This window comes from Mesocricetus auratus, unplaced genomic scaffold (genome assembly GCF_017639785.1).
Source record: "Mesocricetus auratus isolate SY011 unplaced genomic scaffold, BCM_Maur_2.0 Super-Scaffold_100003, whole genome shotgun sequence".
Classification (NCBI taxonomy): Eukaryota; Metazoa; Chordata; class Mammalia; order Rodentia; family Cricetidae; genus Mesocricetus; species Mesocricetus auratus.
In genome coordinates this window covers 95232045-95247496 of record NW_024429188.1, presented here as the reverse complement: position 1 = coordinate 95247496, position 15452 = coordinate 95232045, and the positions used below count along the sequence as shown (strand labels likewise).

The 15452-nt window shown below is 35.0% G+C and overlaps 1 protein-coding gene across 1 annotated transcript; it reads left to right on the top strand.

Moving 5' to 3' along the window:
- Positions 1 to 12623: 12623 nt before the first annotated feature.
- Positions 12624 to 13888, top strand: LOC106021652 (U3 small nucleolar RNA-associated protein 14 homolog A-like). Its single transcript, XM_040743890.1, has 3 exons — positions 12624 to 12777; positions 13488 to 13681; positions 13795 to 13888. Exons 1-3 carry the CDS (start codon positions 12649 to 12651, stop codon positions 13862 to 13864), a joined length of 393 nt encoding a protein of 130 aa, XP_040599824.1. The 5' UTR covers positions 12624 to 12648; the 3' UTR covers positions 13865 to 13888.
- The last annotated feature ends 1564 nt before the right edge of the window (positions 13889 to 15452 follow it).

Below are 15452 nucleotides of genomic sequence, written 5' to 3'. Positions count from 1 at the left end.
TTTTAGACACACTGGATATCAAATTGGCAGTTAAATTTGTTTATCAAAAGATATATACAGCTAGCATCAGCACACCAGAAACAATAAATTTATGGTATCTCCAAAACATTGTAAAAATTTATATTTTGTAGTGCTATATAGAAATAAAAGAAGAGTAAAAAGGATCTAATTGGTACCATAGTCAAGAATGAAAAAGTTATTTTTGCTTTTCTATCATTTTAGTAATATCCCAATTATCTTTACCACTTGAAAATTCAAATTTTCTTCACATAATTTTCCTCCTCTTTTGATCCACATTTTCTTCACTTGTATAAAATGGTTTTGAAATAATGATTAGTGATGTCATTTGAAACTTGTATAGAATATGACTTAGCTGTGTTTTAATTTTAAAAATACATACAATAACTCAGGCACAGGGTACAGGGGCCCCTGAGTTGGAATTATCAGAAATTTTCCTCCCTGAGAACTATCTTTCATGATACCAAAGGTGCCAAGAACATTTCCAAAGGAGAGGAAGCAACCAATAGTCCTACACAGCTGTGACACATATGGACCACAACAACCATAACACTATATTACTAAGGGTTCAGAGTATCATGAATACCTTTGTGGTAAACAACATGTCTCTAATTGGGCTTAAGATCTACTCAAAAAGAGGGAAATAATGCTTAATACTGGGAACCTAACTAATTACCCAGGGATGGTAAAGTCATGGATCTTGAGTAATAATCTACAACTGCCAATTTACTTATACAGCATAATCCATGACTACATTCTGATTCTACAACCAAGTAGTATAGACAAGAAAAATGATAATTCTACAGATTAGGCAAAGATTTGGATGATCAGAAAAAGTTTGAGGAATTGAACTTCTATATTAGAAGATCAGAATCCCAATTTACACTCTCTACTCTTAAAAATACTGTATACCAAGTTCAGGCAGAGCCAAGAACCTCTCCCTTGTATCAAAGCTGAGAAAGATATCCCACCATAGGGAATGGGTTCCAAAAAAAAAAAACAGTTCATGCACCCAGGATAGGTCCTGGTCCCACTACCAGCCCACACAACAGATCAACCCATATAACCGTAACCCACATTCAGAGGGCCTACATTGTTCCCATGCAGGTTAGATAAAAGTATATGCTTATCATGATATTATTAATAGTATTCATCTTTAAAGGTCTAGTTTGTTGTTCTGTTGCTGCTATTGTTGTAAATACAATAGACCAGAATCATATATGTTCTTTAAGCATATTATGATTCCAATTCCTTTTTTCTCAATATATGTTTTTATTTAAACTAGAAACATACATGCTTCACATGTCAGTCCCAGATCCCTCTCCAACTCTCCTCCCTTTTCTCTTCAACAGCACCCCCCACCCCCCCACCCAATCCCCACATCATTCCCCATGGAGGGTGAGGCCTTCCATGTGGGGATCTCCAGTCTGTTATTTCATCCAGGGCAGGACCTAGGCGCTTCCCCACGTGTCCAGCCTGAGAGAGCATCCCTCCATGTGGAATGTGCTCCCAAAATTCATTTGTACAAAATGGTAAACACTGATCTACTACCCAAGGCCCTGGAGATTGCTGAGGCCTCCTTACTGACACTACATTCATGGAGTCTGGATCAGTCCCCAGCTGGCCTCTCAGCCATCAGTCGGGATTCAAGAGCTCCCACTTGTCTGGTCAGCTGTCTTTGTGGGTTTCATGACAAGAACTTTGAGTTTTTAAAGAAAGAAATTAAAGAAGATACCTGAAAATGGAAAGATCTCCCATGCTCTTGGATAGGTAGGATCAGTGTAGTAAAAATGGCAATCCTGCCATAAGTAATCTACTGACTCAATGCAATCCCCATCAAAATCCCAGCACAATTCTTCACAGACCTTGAAAGAACAATTCTCAACTTCATATGAAAAATCAAAAGACCCATGATTCCAATACTTAAAGGTAGCTAAGAATCCAGCTAATTTTACCACCTACCTCCCATCTGTCAGCAACATACTTCCTATAGTTTGAAATATTTTTATTTAAAATATGTCTGGCCAATGCTCAATTACATTCAGGGTAGCAAGCCCAATATCACATGAATGTTGTTGCGAAGTGTTAGCCAAATATTCTAAATCTCTGAATTTTCATCAATTAATTTTTTAAATTATTTAGGAATTATCTATTGTTAGAAATAGCCATTAAGGGGATCACTGATGTATGATTCAATATGAACACAGAATGAAAGGAACATTTAAAGGAATATTATGAAAGTGTTTAATTATTGGTACTACTAATTCATAAGTGGAGGTTAGGTTCTCATTAATATGACATCCTATGGAATCATTCATAGTGAACATTTTGAAATATGAACTATCATAGCATTTATATTTTTTCCATTTTGTGGTACTTGAGCTGGAACCCAGGGCCTTACAGACATTAGAATATTTCTGTATCATTTAGCTATACCTCCAGCACTATTTAAACCTTATAAACAATTCTATCACTTAATTTTACTATATATCTCAACTTTAACCAGAATGTCCATGTGGGCCCACAGAGTTAATATAAGTTATGATTTTTCTTTAAAACTATTTCTACATGCTTTGAAATCACTTATGTAGTAGATTACTTAGATGAGCACATTTTGCTCCTTTTCACATTGGACTTGCTAAAAACAGGTTTTACCCTGAAAGTTTTGTATGAGGAATATTTACATTTAGTATAGCAACTCATGCTTTTAAGGATATTAATGTGAAGAAATTTTTTTCTTTACAAATGTTTCAAATGTGATTTCAAAGTTACAATTATTGAAAGTAATATTTGTTTTCTTACTAAGTATTCTGTTCTTTATAAGTCTTAAAATAATTTGAAAAGAACAGCAGAGTAAAGATAGCTTTCTCACCACTTTCACAAAAGTAGAATAGAATTCACATTTAAAAATGAAAATACCCTAATCCTTTTTGCATGTAAATCTACACTGCACTTTTTGGAAAGAATGCTACCTTATAATTTCGCACTTTGAGAAGCAATGAGGACGACCTGTATACTTAGTTTCTTTGAAAATATTATAAACATAGAAATTTAGTAATGTATATAGTTTATCAATTTATAACAATATTATTATTGTTTTTATTCACAAAACTGATCATCTGCAATTATTTTAACTATGGAGCAGTCAATAACTTCAATCAAATATATCCCCAGAAATAAAATATAGGTTGCAAGCTTTTAAATAAAATAGTCAAAAGAGATCAATGTAAAGATGTGTTACATTTGATTATGTGGCATTTGTTTAGCTAGGCAAAGATGTGTTACATTTGTCTATGCTGTATTTGTTTAATTATGTAAAGATATGTTGCTGTATTACCATGCCTGCCTAAGGCACCTGATTGGTCTAGAAAACGTTAAATAGCCATTGGCTTGAGAGAGAATAGATAGGTAGTGTTGGGTAGGCAGAAAGAATAAATAGGAAGTGGAGCCTAGGATCTAGGAGAGAAAAAAGATGGAGAGATAATAATGAAGAAAGAAGAGAGAGAAGCCTGGGACTAGTCAGTCAGGCAACCAACAACCAGCAAGACACAGAGAAGGACAGAAAGAAAGAAAGAAAGAAAGAAAGAAAGAAAGAAAGAAAGAAAGAAAGAAAGGAAGAAAAGAAAGAAAGAAAGAAAAGAAAGAAAGAAAGAAAGAAAGAAAGAAAGAAAGAAAGAAAGAAAGAAAGGTAAAAAGTCCAGGGGCAAAACATAGATGAAGAGAAACAAGTTAGATTAAGTTATAAGAGCTAATAAGGCAAGCATAAACTAAGACTGGGTTTTCATAACTAATATTAAGTCTCCATGTCATAATTTGGTAGCTGGTTGCTGGCCCAAATGAAAACCTGCTACAGATCACTATTTCTATTTTACAGAGAATCTCTTAATGAAACATCTTTCAGATATAATCACAATTTCTCTGATCTTTGTAGCAAATTATGTTTGCCTGTAAATGTGTACATAGAGAGAGACAGTAATACCTGTTTTATGTATAATTGACCTTGATACAACTGCAAATTATTCTTCATAACTGCTGTTTTTCTATTTTATTACTTTAATTTTTGTAGTCAGGTTTATTTTTCTGTGTGCAAGCACATTTTTCTTTTCTTCCATATATTTTACTGTGCATTAAATATAGTAATTATTTTCTTTTTTCACTAACATATTCTTCTGAATTAGTGAACCAAATAGGAGCCCTCTGACATGATAGTTCAATGCTTAACATTTTCATATTCCATGATTACTGTGTTTTAGTGCCTGCCCTACAACTTAAAGCGATGATTTTGACCTGAAGGATATACATTCATTTTGGAATTTGAGGTTACAGGTCTCCTACATGCCAGACAGTTTGCATGAAACAGAAAAATGAGCAAAGCTTTTGTTATTATAATGATCTTTAACTAATGTTAGAGTTTGAACTTCTTACATAGAGTAGAATGCAAATTCACTTAGAAAAATCACATTATGCTTTGCTGGTTAACTTTAATTGAAATTAATTACATGTCAAACAGGGTGCTCAGTATATGAATATATAGTTTCTAGATTGGAAATTATATTTATTTTATTTGTATTAAACTGATGGTGAGCCCCAAATGGTGATTTCTACTATAATTATAACACTTGCAAGATGTGAACTTGACATACATAGCGAATTCCAGGCCAGCCTGGTCTTTAGAGTTACATGCTGTATCAACAAATAAGGGAAGCTGATAATGTAACATCTATAGGCCATGGGATCAATAGCAGAGAGCAGAAATCTCTTTAATAAAGGAGTGTATTTTTATACTTCCAAAGACAAAGAGTTATATCCTTTATGTTTAAGAAGAAAAAAACTGAGCTAGTAGAAAGATACTTAGAAGAACACAACCTAAAATCCATATTTCAAAATATATTCAAGTGAGAATATTGTTCTAAAGGTGATGATATTACAATACACTTATTCATATAGGGAAAGGTGTACATGGATAGCCAATAATGTGATAAAAAATTGGTGCTGAATTTATGTTATATATTTGATATTTTCAGACAGTTATGTATAATAAAATTTTGTATAAAGGTTTGGTGAAAGTGGTATGATCATTGTTTCCTCTATTCTTGCCTGGGAAATGAACAGGTTTACAAAATTGGCCATAAAATTCAACATAGTTACATGACACTGTAAATGTTGCTTGTGACCCAGTAGCACAATAGTGCTGATAATTGTTTGGAACCATGTTATAAATGCTAAACACCAGATTTATTTATTGAGTGTAAACTTATATTGATAATAATAAGTAGTTTTTTCTTTATACTGTAGCAGAGTGAATAAGAAATAAGTTTTCAAATCAATATACAAATGCTGTTATTTACTCACAATCTAGTGAAAATAGAGAAATCAGTTATGATTTTAGAACTAGAAGAAATTATAAAGAAAACCAGGTTTACTCTCCTACTTTATAAATGAGAATGTTAGACTGATGCTAGGAGGTTTTCAAGTTGAAATATCATGTTATTACTTTTAATTAGTACTTGAGCATGCAAATTCGTTTTCTTATTTTACTACTTTTCCATATAATAATGTATTTCCAAATATTACTTTGAATTAATTTCCTTTATGCACAGTGTAAGAGTAATGTTAACTGGTTTTAGAGTTATATGCTATGTATAATGATGAAAGCAATGCGCTTTGAACAGTAATCATATTTTAAAAGCACTGAAAGAAAAATATAGAACTAATAGACTCATGCAAGGTCACAAAGCAAATTATCTATACAGTTAGTTTATTCTAGTTACACATAATAATTACAAGGGTTTTATTCCCACGCTACTGACATCTTATGCTTGAAATCTATAAGATTCCCCCAAAGCATCCTTGGAGAGTCTTTGAAGAGCATGGATTTTTCTTTGACCTTTCCTGAATTTTCAGTCTCCTGTTACAAAACACGGTAAATACTGGCATCTTGCAATGTCACTATGAAAGACTAAATTGTCAGAAAAGAACTACAAGTGCTGTACCACTGATTAGTGACTATAACTGAATATATGCCTCACAGGCAAACACAAGAAAGTTCTGTTCTCTGAAACAAAGCTCAATGACAATTATGATTACCTATTTGTAAATGCACTTGGTATTTTGGCATGCATATTTATAGATTATACAGGGATGTTTATAAACATTTTTACATATCTTAGCCTACAGAGTTTTGTTTTGTTCTGCTTCATAAAGTTTTCACAAAACTAGAAGCATAATGAATGAACAATTAATGAATAACAGTGAAAATATTGGCAATGTCATAATATATCATAACCAAAAATGAACCTCTGTCCCCTTATAATTTGGGCTAAGGGCATACCAGTTGTGGAATATTTAACAATTTAAAGATGTGCTACATTTGCTTATTCTATGGACTATTTATCTGTGTAAAGTCATGTTACAGTTGTCTCTGCTGCGTTTAATTATGAAAGGATGTGTTAGGTAGAGAAAGGATAGGCAGGACTGGTGAGCAGAGAGAATAAATAGGAGGAGACAGAGGAAAGAACTAAGGAAAGTGTGGGAACCAATAAAGAAGGTTCCTCTTCATCTTGCCTCAAGGTCAGGGAGTTCAAAACTGTCCTTAATAAGTCAAAAGACCTAAAGGTCTAAGGCTTGGCTACTGCAGGATGTTTTGGCCTTGGTAGTGGATGTTTTATCTGAATAACAACAGACTTGGGCTCAGGTTTTTTTACTCTTGACCCTGAAGGCCAGATAACAGGTGTGGTTAACAGATGCTTGTAGGATTAAGGGAAGAAAGTTGGTTTGCTCCTTATACATGATAATAGAATTCTTCTGCCATGTCTCCCTTTTGGTTGGGGTACTTAAGAATATTGAGGCATTCGGTATTCACTGAATTGTCCTTCTGATTTTACCCTGTGTTTCTGTCTTCAGCTGCACCTGCCCTTTCTCAGTCCACACACTCTCTTAGGTACTAACTGGGCAAGTTGGCTGGTTCCAACTGAAGTCCCACAAAGACAGGTTGCCACAGGGAAGAAGAAGAGAGAATGAGGGAAGAGGAAAAGGAGATAGATGCCCAGGGATAACTAGTCAGCAGCCAGCCAGAAGACATAAAATAGGACATACAGAAATATAGGATAAAAGCCCCGAGGCAATATAGAAAAAGAGAAATAAGTTAAGTTAAAAGAGCTAGCCAGAAACAAGCCTAAGCTTGGCTGAGTGTTCTAAACTAATAACACTCCCTGTCATGATTTGGGAGCTGGTTGATGCTTCCAAAGAAATTCTGGTACAGGCTCATTTTTATCCTGGTAGACTATTCAAACTAGTACATTATTTATGATTATTTAATTAAGTCTTAAATTTAACAGTCATATTTGAATACTGTATTTTTCATAAAAAGTACAAGCTGATTAACTTGGTGCATCGTTTTTCTTATTCTTATTTACTTTTAAATAAAAGAAAGTGAAAAGTTGATTTATTCAATGCAGTCATATTGAGAAGTAGAACAAAGAGATTGAACAAACTCCTCAACTCTAGTATTAGGATATTAATGTGAGATCAGAGTTTAAATACATGGCCAAGGATATGCATATTTAAGAATTCTTGGTCAAGCCCAACATTGACTATCATTATCTGGGCTTCATTCTGATGCTATAAGGTGGTCTGACAAGTTGTTATAACTTTTAAATCTGTGGGAGACAAGTTTCCCCTCTGGCTGGTGCCTTTTTCTTCTCCCAGCTTGAAATTCCCAAGTAATTTTCATTCTTTCAGGGGTTCTTGTCTTCTTTTATTTGCCTTCATCCATATATTTGATCAGGTAATACTATGTGTAAACTATTTGTTATACATTATATTACAAATAGTAACTGGCACAGTATCAAGAATATCATAGTTTCACCATTTGTGTTAATGGTAACATATATTTACATCCATATCAAATTTGGATCTTACGTTCATCCAGATGCCAATCTTTTGCAGGCCTTTCCTACTCATTTGGGTGAATCTCACAGTAGTTAGTAAAGACTACTCTGTCGTACAGAAACAACAATTAAGTTTTGTAGTTCCCTCCTCAACCCATGTTTGGAATTTGGTTGGAATGATCCTGTTCAGGGCTTGGGTATTAAGTCTCAGTTGCAGATTCTTGTGAGTTAATATATACTAATCATTTATTTTTCAAGAAAATATTATGCATTATAGTCACCCACTTCCTAAAGCACCATTAATCTTTTCATAACATCTTCTGCTATAACCCTTGAGCTTTTCTAGGAGGAGGTATGATTTAGTTGTCTGCTTGAGGTCTGAGCACTCTTCAGACCCTTGTTTCTGTATACTGACTGATTGTTGGTCTCTACATTAGTATTTATCTGCTGCAAAAATGATGTCATCTCCCATCTGAAGTATCTATATAGTTTATATTTGTTTTTCATCTCTAGTGGTTTTATTTTACAATATTTTATGCAAAGAATACAAGCAATATGCATATAGATTATAAAACATAATGTTGAAGCAAATAGTCAAAATCACCTAGGGTTTAATCCTCTTCTTCTAAATAGTAAATTAAGAGCCTTAAAAATATAAGTTCCAATAAAGCTCTAACCTCATAAGTCAAAACTGATTATGAAATATCTTCTCCAAACCTTGGTAATGATAATATGCTATAATGGCTAAATTGTACTTGAATCTAAATTATTTGAGGACAACGTTCATATAAATAAAGTGAATTGAAAAAGCAACCGGATTTGTACATACTCTCTATTAAATAAAAATTTTAATTAAATCATGTTTTATTACTTTCCATTGGATTAAATAACCTCAAAATTATGACTAGATTATTGTTACCAAGCAGAGAAACTGTGGATATGATTACTATGAACAATGATACATTCACAAATAATATATTAATTATTCATATGGAAATTATAGCCACATGAATGTTTTCGCTAGCTTCAACACATGCCTCTTACAGACTTTTCTCAACTCTTCAAGCTAAATTCAAGATAAAATACTTAGTGTATGGAAAATTATGGTGATTTGAAATTTCTAATTGTTAGGAAAAATCTGAAGCTCCTTGTCATCTTGTTCATGTTAAAAATAATCAAATGAGTTCATTCTTTTCTGTTTATGTAAAATTTCATTATCCTGATTAACTGTATAAAGCTGGGGTTATTAGGGAATTCACTGAAAATGGTAATGAAATTTAGGAAAATGATCTGAATGTTAACTGAGTTTCTAATTAAGTTGAGAAATAAACATTGATCTTGTTTGTGTATCGCTATAACTAGAGTCCTGATTATTTGTATATCATATATTCACTCTCACATACAAAGAATACATACTATCCTTTCACTTTGGAACCTCATTGGAAAATATCGAATTGTATCTTAATATCTTGATTTTTCCCACTGGTAATTTAAATATTAGTCAATGTATGCACATAAAATTTTAATTTATTATTATAAAAATCTTGCAAATTTTAGTGTACATAGAGAAATATTTGTAATGTGTGTTCATTTGTACTTTTAAATAGTATACATGTCTTTGAATATACTTAAATTCATCTATTCAAGAATATTCATCTTGTTTGTAGTTTTTGTTTTTATAAGATTATAATAAACTTCCTGATCATAGCAGTTTATAACACACATGCAAAATTTTCAATAGTTAATATCTAGAACATTAATACTATTATGAAATATGTGTTACCTCAGGATTGTTTTAGGTGGTGCTTTTCTGTGTTCTTCCTTTCAGATATGGCCCACAGATCAGTTTCAAGTTTGAATTTTCTGCCTACATTAAGGTCTTTCTGTTTGTAAATCAAAAATTTTAAGGACATTTCCCACATTCAGGAACCCATGTCTTATTTGTAGTATGACACAAGAATTGGCATGGAAATAAACAAAGTGTGCGATTACAATTTATGGGAGGAAAATGGTCGTTTACCTCCTGAAGCCCAACCCGAGCTCTGTACAAGTGGGACCTTAAGATTAAATATGTTTTCCTAAGAGAGTGACAGAGCTGTAAGACCCAATGAATTATTATGTATACCTTAGGCTGACCTGAAATTAATCTTTAGGTTATTACTACTAGCTTTTGTTTCTTTTGTCTTCTCTAGAAAACCTCACATTTCCTCCACCTTCAGTTTGAATTCTGTTATATATCTCCTAAAATATTTTCCTATCTCTTATGGAGCATTTTCATGTGTTGTTAGTGGAGATAGGATAGGATTAGAATGAGTCTTGCTGTGTCAGCTCAGTTTTCCCTATTGATTGGTAGGAAATCAATGAGTTTTTAAATTAAATTCTCCTTTCTAATGCAGTGGCACAGGTGGAAGTTGGGCTTATTGACACACTGTTAAAGAGGACACAACATTGCAAAGAGTGAGGCCAACGAAGCAATTTTGTGAGTTGAATAAATCATGATGCTTTTTCTGTAACACTGAATAAAATGAGTGGGCCAGAAGGCTGTCAGCAAGAGCACATGTGTACAGTGTATATCTGTCTGTTCTTTAACAGTATCATTTATTTATTTTCATTTATGTATGTGTATGTGTCTGTCATGTGTGCAGGTGACCTCAGAGGCCAAACAGTTATACAGATACACTGGAGACAGAATTACACATGGTTGTGAGCCATCTGGGATGGGTGTTTAGAGCCATATTCAAGTCCACTGGAAGTGCAGCAAGCACTCTTCTGAGATATCTTCCCTTTGCAGTATATTCCAGTTTGGATATATTTAATCAAGTAAATCTCCTCCCCAAATGTGAAGACATTTATCCAATAAAATTTACTCATTTGTGACAGTAGTAGTAAGACTTCTTAAATATACAATAGATACTGAACTTGGCCTGACTTCATCATCATGGCTTAAAAGCTATTTCATTAGGTAAAATAGTAGGTACCCAACTTCAGTAGCTCCTGATAGACAAGTTTCTTACAATGATGTAAACAACTCAAATACTGTGGCATTTTACTATTTTTATTAGATCTATTTCTAGATTTACCTTAAGATTTATAAAAGTTGGCATCTAAAACAAAGAAAAAATGAGTTAGGGAGACTGATATGTAAACCAACATAATAAGTTTGTAAGGTAATTAATACTGATTACAGTGTACACAATTTATTACATTAATTTTAGTTTATCAATATTATGTATATTACTTTATTATTTAGAACAGTAACAGAGTACAAAATTCCAAAATATTTTATTAGCTCTAGGAAAATTAAATTGTGCTTCATAGATATATAAAGTATGGATGTTGTTTTATTTACTTATATTGAAAATTTAGAAAAAAATTCTTACCTTGTCATTTTTTTAAATTTTCTAGTGAAGTTACAAACAATGTCGGAAAAATCCACTTACCTAAATATTTCTAGTGCTTGTCTTCTGCCCTACATTCCCTCTGTATGCTCATATTTTTATAGTTTGAATACTAAAGAAAGATCTGATCTTATCAGAAACTGAGGTACAGTAAAATAAATTTTCCTGTTCATATTAAAATTTTACTGATTTCTGTTTGGAAACCTGTAGGACTCAATGCATTTTTGGTGGTACAACCAACTTAATATTTTCAAAATATTTTAATCTAAAAGAATTTCATTGACAAAGTAAAAATCAGTGAATAAAGAGTGAGTACAAAATTCAAAACAATTTGTTTAGATTTTGTAGTGTATTCATTCAACTAAAATTAAATAAAAGTGTATGAAGATGTGGGACATATACTTAAAGCAAGGAAAATATACAGTGTGGTTGAAGGATTCATGGTGGATACTTGTATGGAACACTATATCTTCTAGTAGTAACACTATAAAATGGTATTGCTCAATAAATTTAGACTACACCTCTGACAATGAACAATAGATATAAAAAGTGAATTTTTGTCAGTATATGCTTAGTTTACCTCTCAGTATAGTAAAGAATTTATTACCCAGATGTGGTAAAAATAATGTCAAAATTTACATGTTGCAAAGTTTAAATTAAAATCACTTAACACAGACAATTCAAAAAGTTTGCTTCTGGGTTTATTTTTTACAATTAAGTCTGAGCAAAACATTACCCATTCTGTTATGGTATACCAAAAGGACCTACCTAGCAACCTAAGTTAGTGTGCTTTAAAACAGTGTCAATAAATAGCTTATTCTGGCCTTGAGTTTGTAATCCTCCTTCAGCTTAACCCAGAGAAAAGTAGTCTCTATTTGTAGTTGGACCTTTACCTTGGGAATGATGTCTCCCCAATATTGACATGGAAGTGTGTTATTAATTATAAAAGTTATGCCATAACTTAGGCTTGTTACTACCTAGCTCTTACAACTTAAATTAGCCCATTTCTATTAATCTGTGTATTGCCACATGGCTCACGGCTTTTCCTTTTCTTGTTCCTTCTCTGTATCCCAGGGAATCTCAACTTCTTTCTGCCCAGGATCATGTCTGTCTGAGTGTAACGCTTAATCCTCCTGCCTAGTTATTGGCTGTTTAGCTTTTTATTAAACCAATAAGAAGGTGCCTTGGCAAACACACATCTTCACAGTCTATAAAAACATTATTCCACAACATCTTGCTGCAGAGGCCACAGAGAGTCCAAACTGTGGAGAAACTGAAAGAGCTAGGTAGAGAGGAGTCTTCCAAATAAGGAGCTCTCTAGAGCTGCAGCAGAAGGGGAGCAGATGAGGAGGAGCCCACAATACCTGTTGAAAGGAAAGAAGAAGGAACAAATGATCAGTCTGCAGAACCTCCTGACCTCAAGAACGCCTTCTGTGACATCACTGGCAGTTCCCACAACAGTAGAGGAGCTGGTGAGCAGAGCCATGGCTTTGGGCTTGAGGGTGCTGGAGCTAGAACAGAATGGTCCTTACACACAGCACAGTCTAGGAAGGTTGCTTTTGCTGGGAATACGTTTCAGGAGTTAAGAGGTCCAGGTTACCGTGGTTCCAGGCTGGGTCCATATGCAGACATGTGGACACCGCTGAGCCACACAAGCAGCCTAAATTCTGGGCCACTAAAACTCCCCGAGGAAACTGTCAACCAGCCCTCGGTGGAGAAGGTGTCAGTTGAAAGCTCTAGCTAGATCTCAGGACGAGAACTCAAAGGGCAGTTACTGAGTAACAGCAAGGTTCTGACACCAGGCATCTGCCCTGAACCCCAGCCCCAGCTGCAGCCCCAAATTAAGTAATTAAAACTAGTTAGACAAGGCACCCCATCCACTTTTTCTGGAAGTTCACATTCTGTCCGCACTTGGAGCTTCTTCTGTTGACCCAGGCCAACCTTTCTCCCACCCTAAGACTTCCTTATTGAAGGTTGTAAATTGTGTCATGATGACGAGCTAAGGATCTTCACCCTAGAGAGAGGGAAATCTGAGCATGATTGCCTGATTGGTTCCTACTGGAATCGGTCATCCTTTCAGCACTTCCCCCTAGGGGGCGCTAAGATGTCACAACCCAGGATTCGTTCCTGTTATGAAGCACTCACAAGGCAAGTTGCTGTTCTTACTCTTGTTTCTTCCCAGGAAGATGAAGTGGAGAGAGAGCAAAAGCAAATGATAAAGGAGGCTTTTGCCAGGGATGATGTCATCAAAGAGTTCCTAAAAGAGAAGAGGGAAGCTATCCAGGCCAGTAAGCCAAAGGACGTGGACCTGACCTTGCCTGGCTGGGGAGAGTGGAGCGGGATGGACCTGAAGCCCAGTGCCAAGAAAAGACGACGGTAAGAGGAGGGAAAAGACTATCAGAAGAGCAGTATCCCCAGCCCACCCTGAAGTGTCCTCCCCGCACTTTTGACTAACTCCTGAATATTCCTTTTACTATTTGGCTTTCCAGGTTTCTTATTAAAGCCCCTGAAGGTCCTCCGAGAAAAGATAAGAATCTGCCCAATGTAATTATCAATTAGAAGCACAACATCCACGCTACAGCTCGCCAGGTAGGTTCAGAGCATTCTCTACTTGTCTGATTCCCACTACCTGCTTCTCTTTTTCAGAACTATTTTAGTAATCGGTGGGACACCGGAGAGGGATTGTGATGTTTTCATTTTTAGGTTTGTTTACTTTTGTGCTTTTGAGACAGTTTATGCCAGGCTGGCCTTGAACTCTAAATCCCACGTTCTGAGCGTGATCCCTAATCTCAGTACTCCTTGAAGCCTGTGTTGGCATACTTGCCTGGGTTGTGTGATGATCACCAATAGATCAAATTTGTTTTTTTCACTGACTGGCTTCAAGAGTAGCATCACCAGACAGGCTGTGCTGTTGTAACTACTGACAAGGTTCAGGCTGAAAAGAGACTCCGCTAGCAGTAACAGAGCCCCCAAGCCACAGTTTCAACTGGTACCCCGGATCATTCTGCTCTAAATGAGTCTTGCCAATGTAAAATTAACAATTCTGCTGTAGACTTGCATTTGTAGTCAAGGTAACAGAGACCAAAAGGCTTGAGTCTCATGTTAAGAAAATCGGTGGTGAACCAGCATCTGTCCACAAAAATAAAGAGATTTTAGGTTAAATCATTTGCTATTAAACTATTTGCTGTTCTATTTGTGTTGCTGGAGATTGAACCCAAGACATGTATCACATACACTCTACCATTTGGCTGCTTACTTAGGTCTCCAAATATTTCTCGATATTCAAAGAAAGCAAATTTCTCAGAGCTGAGAAACCTAGCTTAATGTCTATAGAGCTGTGTACTTGGACCTACTGTATTTTGAATTAATAGTGAAGAATTGACACTGTACAAGACAGAAAAGGAACAGAGATTTATGACTGCAGTCAGATGTAACGTAAGTATAAAGTTATAATAAATCCTCATTGACATGTTATGACAAATTAGTTCTAAAATAACACATAGGAAAGCAACCTGAGCTGGTACCCTCTTACATGCAGAAAAGCAAGTCATTTGATTCACGGCTATTGGTCCACTTCAGCATCAACCTGATGAAGACCAAGATCCAAGTTCTGTTTACACATGCTTTTCCAGTCATGACACTCATCCAGAAGGCAAAACTCCACAAACAACTTGTGGCTGTGGCAGCAGGAAAATGAGGCCGATGGCTTTCACCAAGTATAAGCAGAAGCAGAAACTAGGACTGGAATTGTGGCTGGGATGTAGCTCTTTAGGTCTACCCTGAGAAACCCACATCTTCTACCCATCCCTGTCCTCTCAAAGTTTCTGCCCTTTCCCAATATGGTGCCAGGGCCTGGAGACCAGTGTTCTAACATAAGAGACAATGAGGAACAATTTACATTCATACCACAGAAATATGAAAAGAAGCTTTTTATCTGGCATACCTAATAATGAATCTGGGAAAATTCTTATTTCTGAAATGGCATCCTGATTGAATTTAACTTTCCTGTGATTGAGTTTCAATTCCTATACACTTTTTTGTGATACAGAGTTTGAGAATTTGTTAAAAGTTATTATGTCTTCCAAGGAAAATGTACAAACATGCACAGTTCCACATCTACTTTTAGCTTCAGATACACTTATAATTC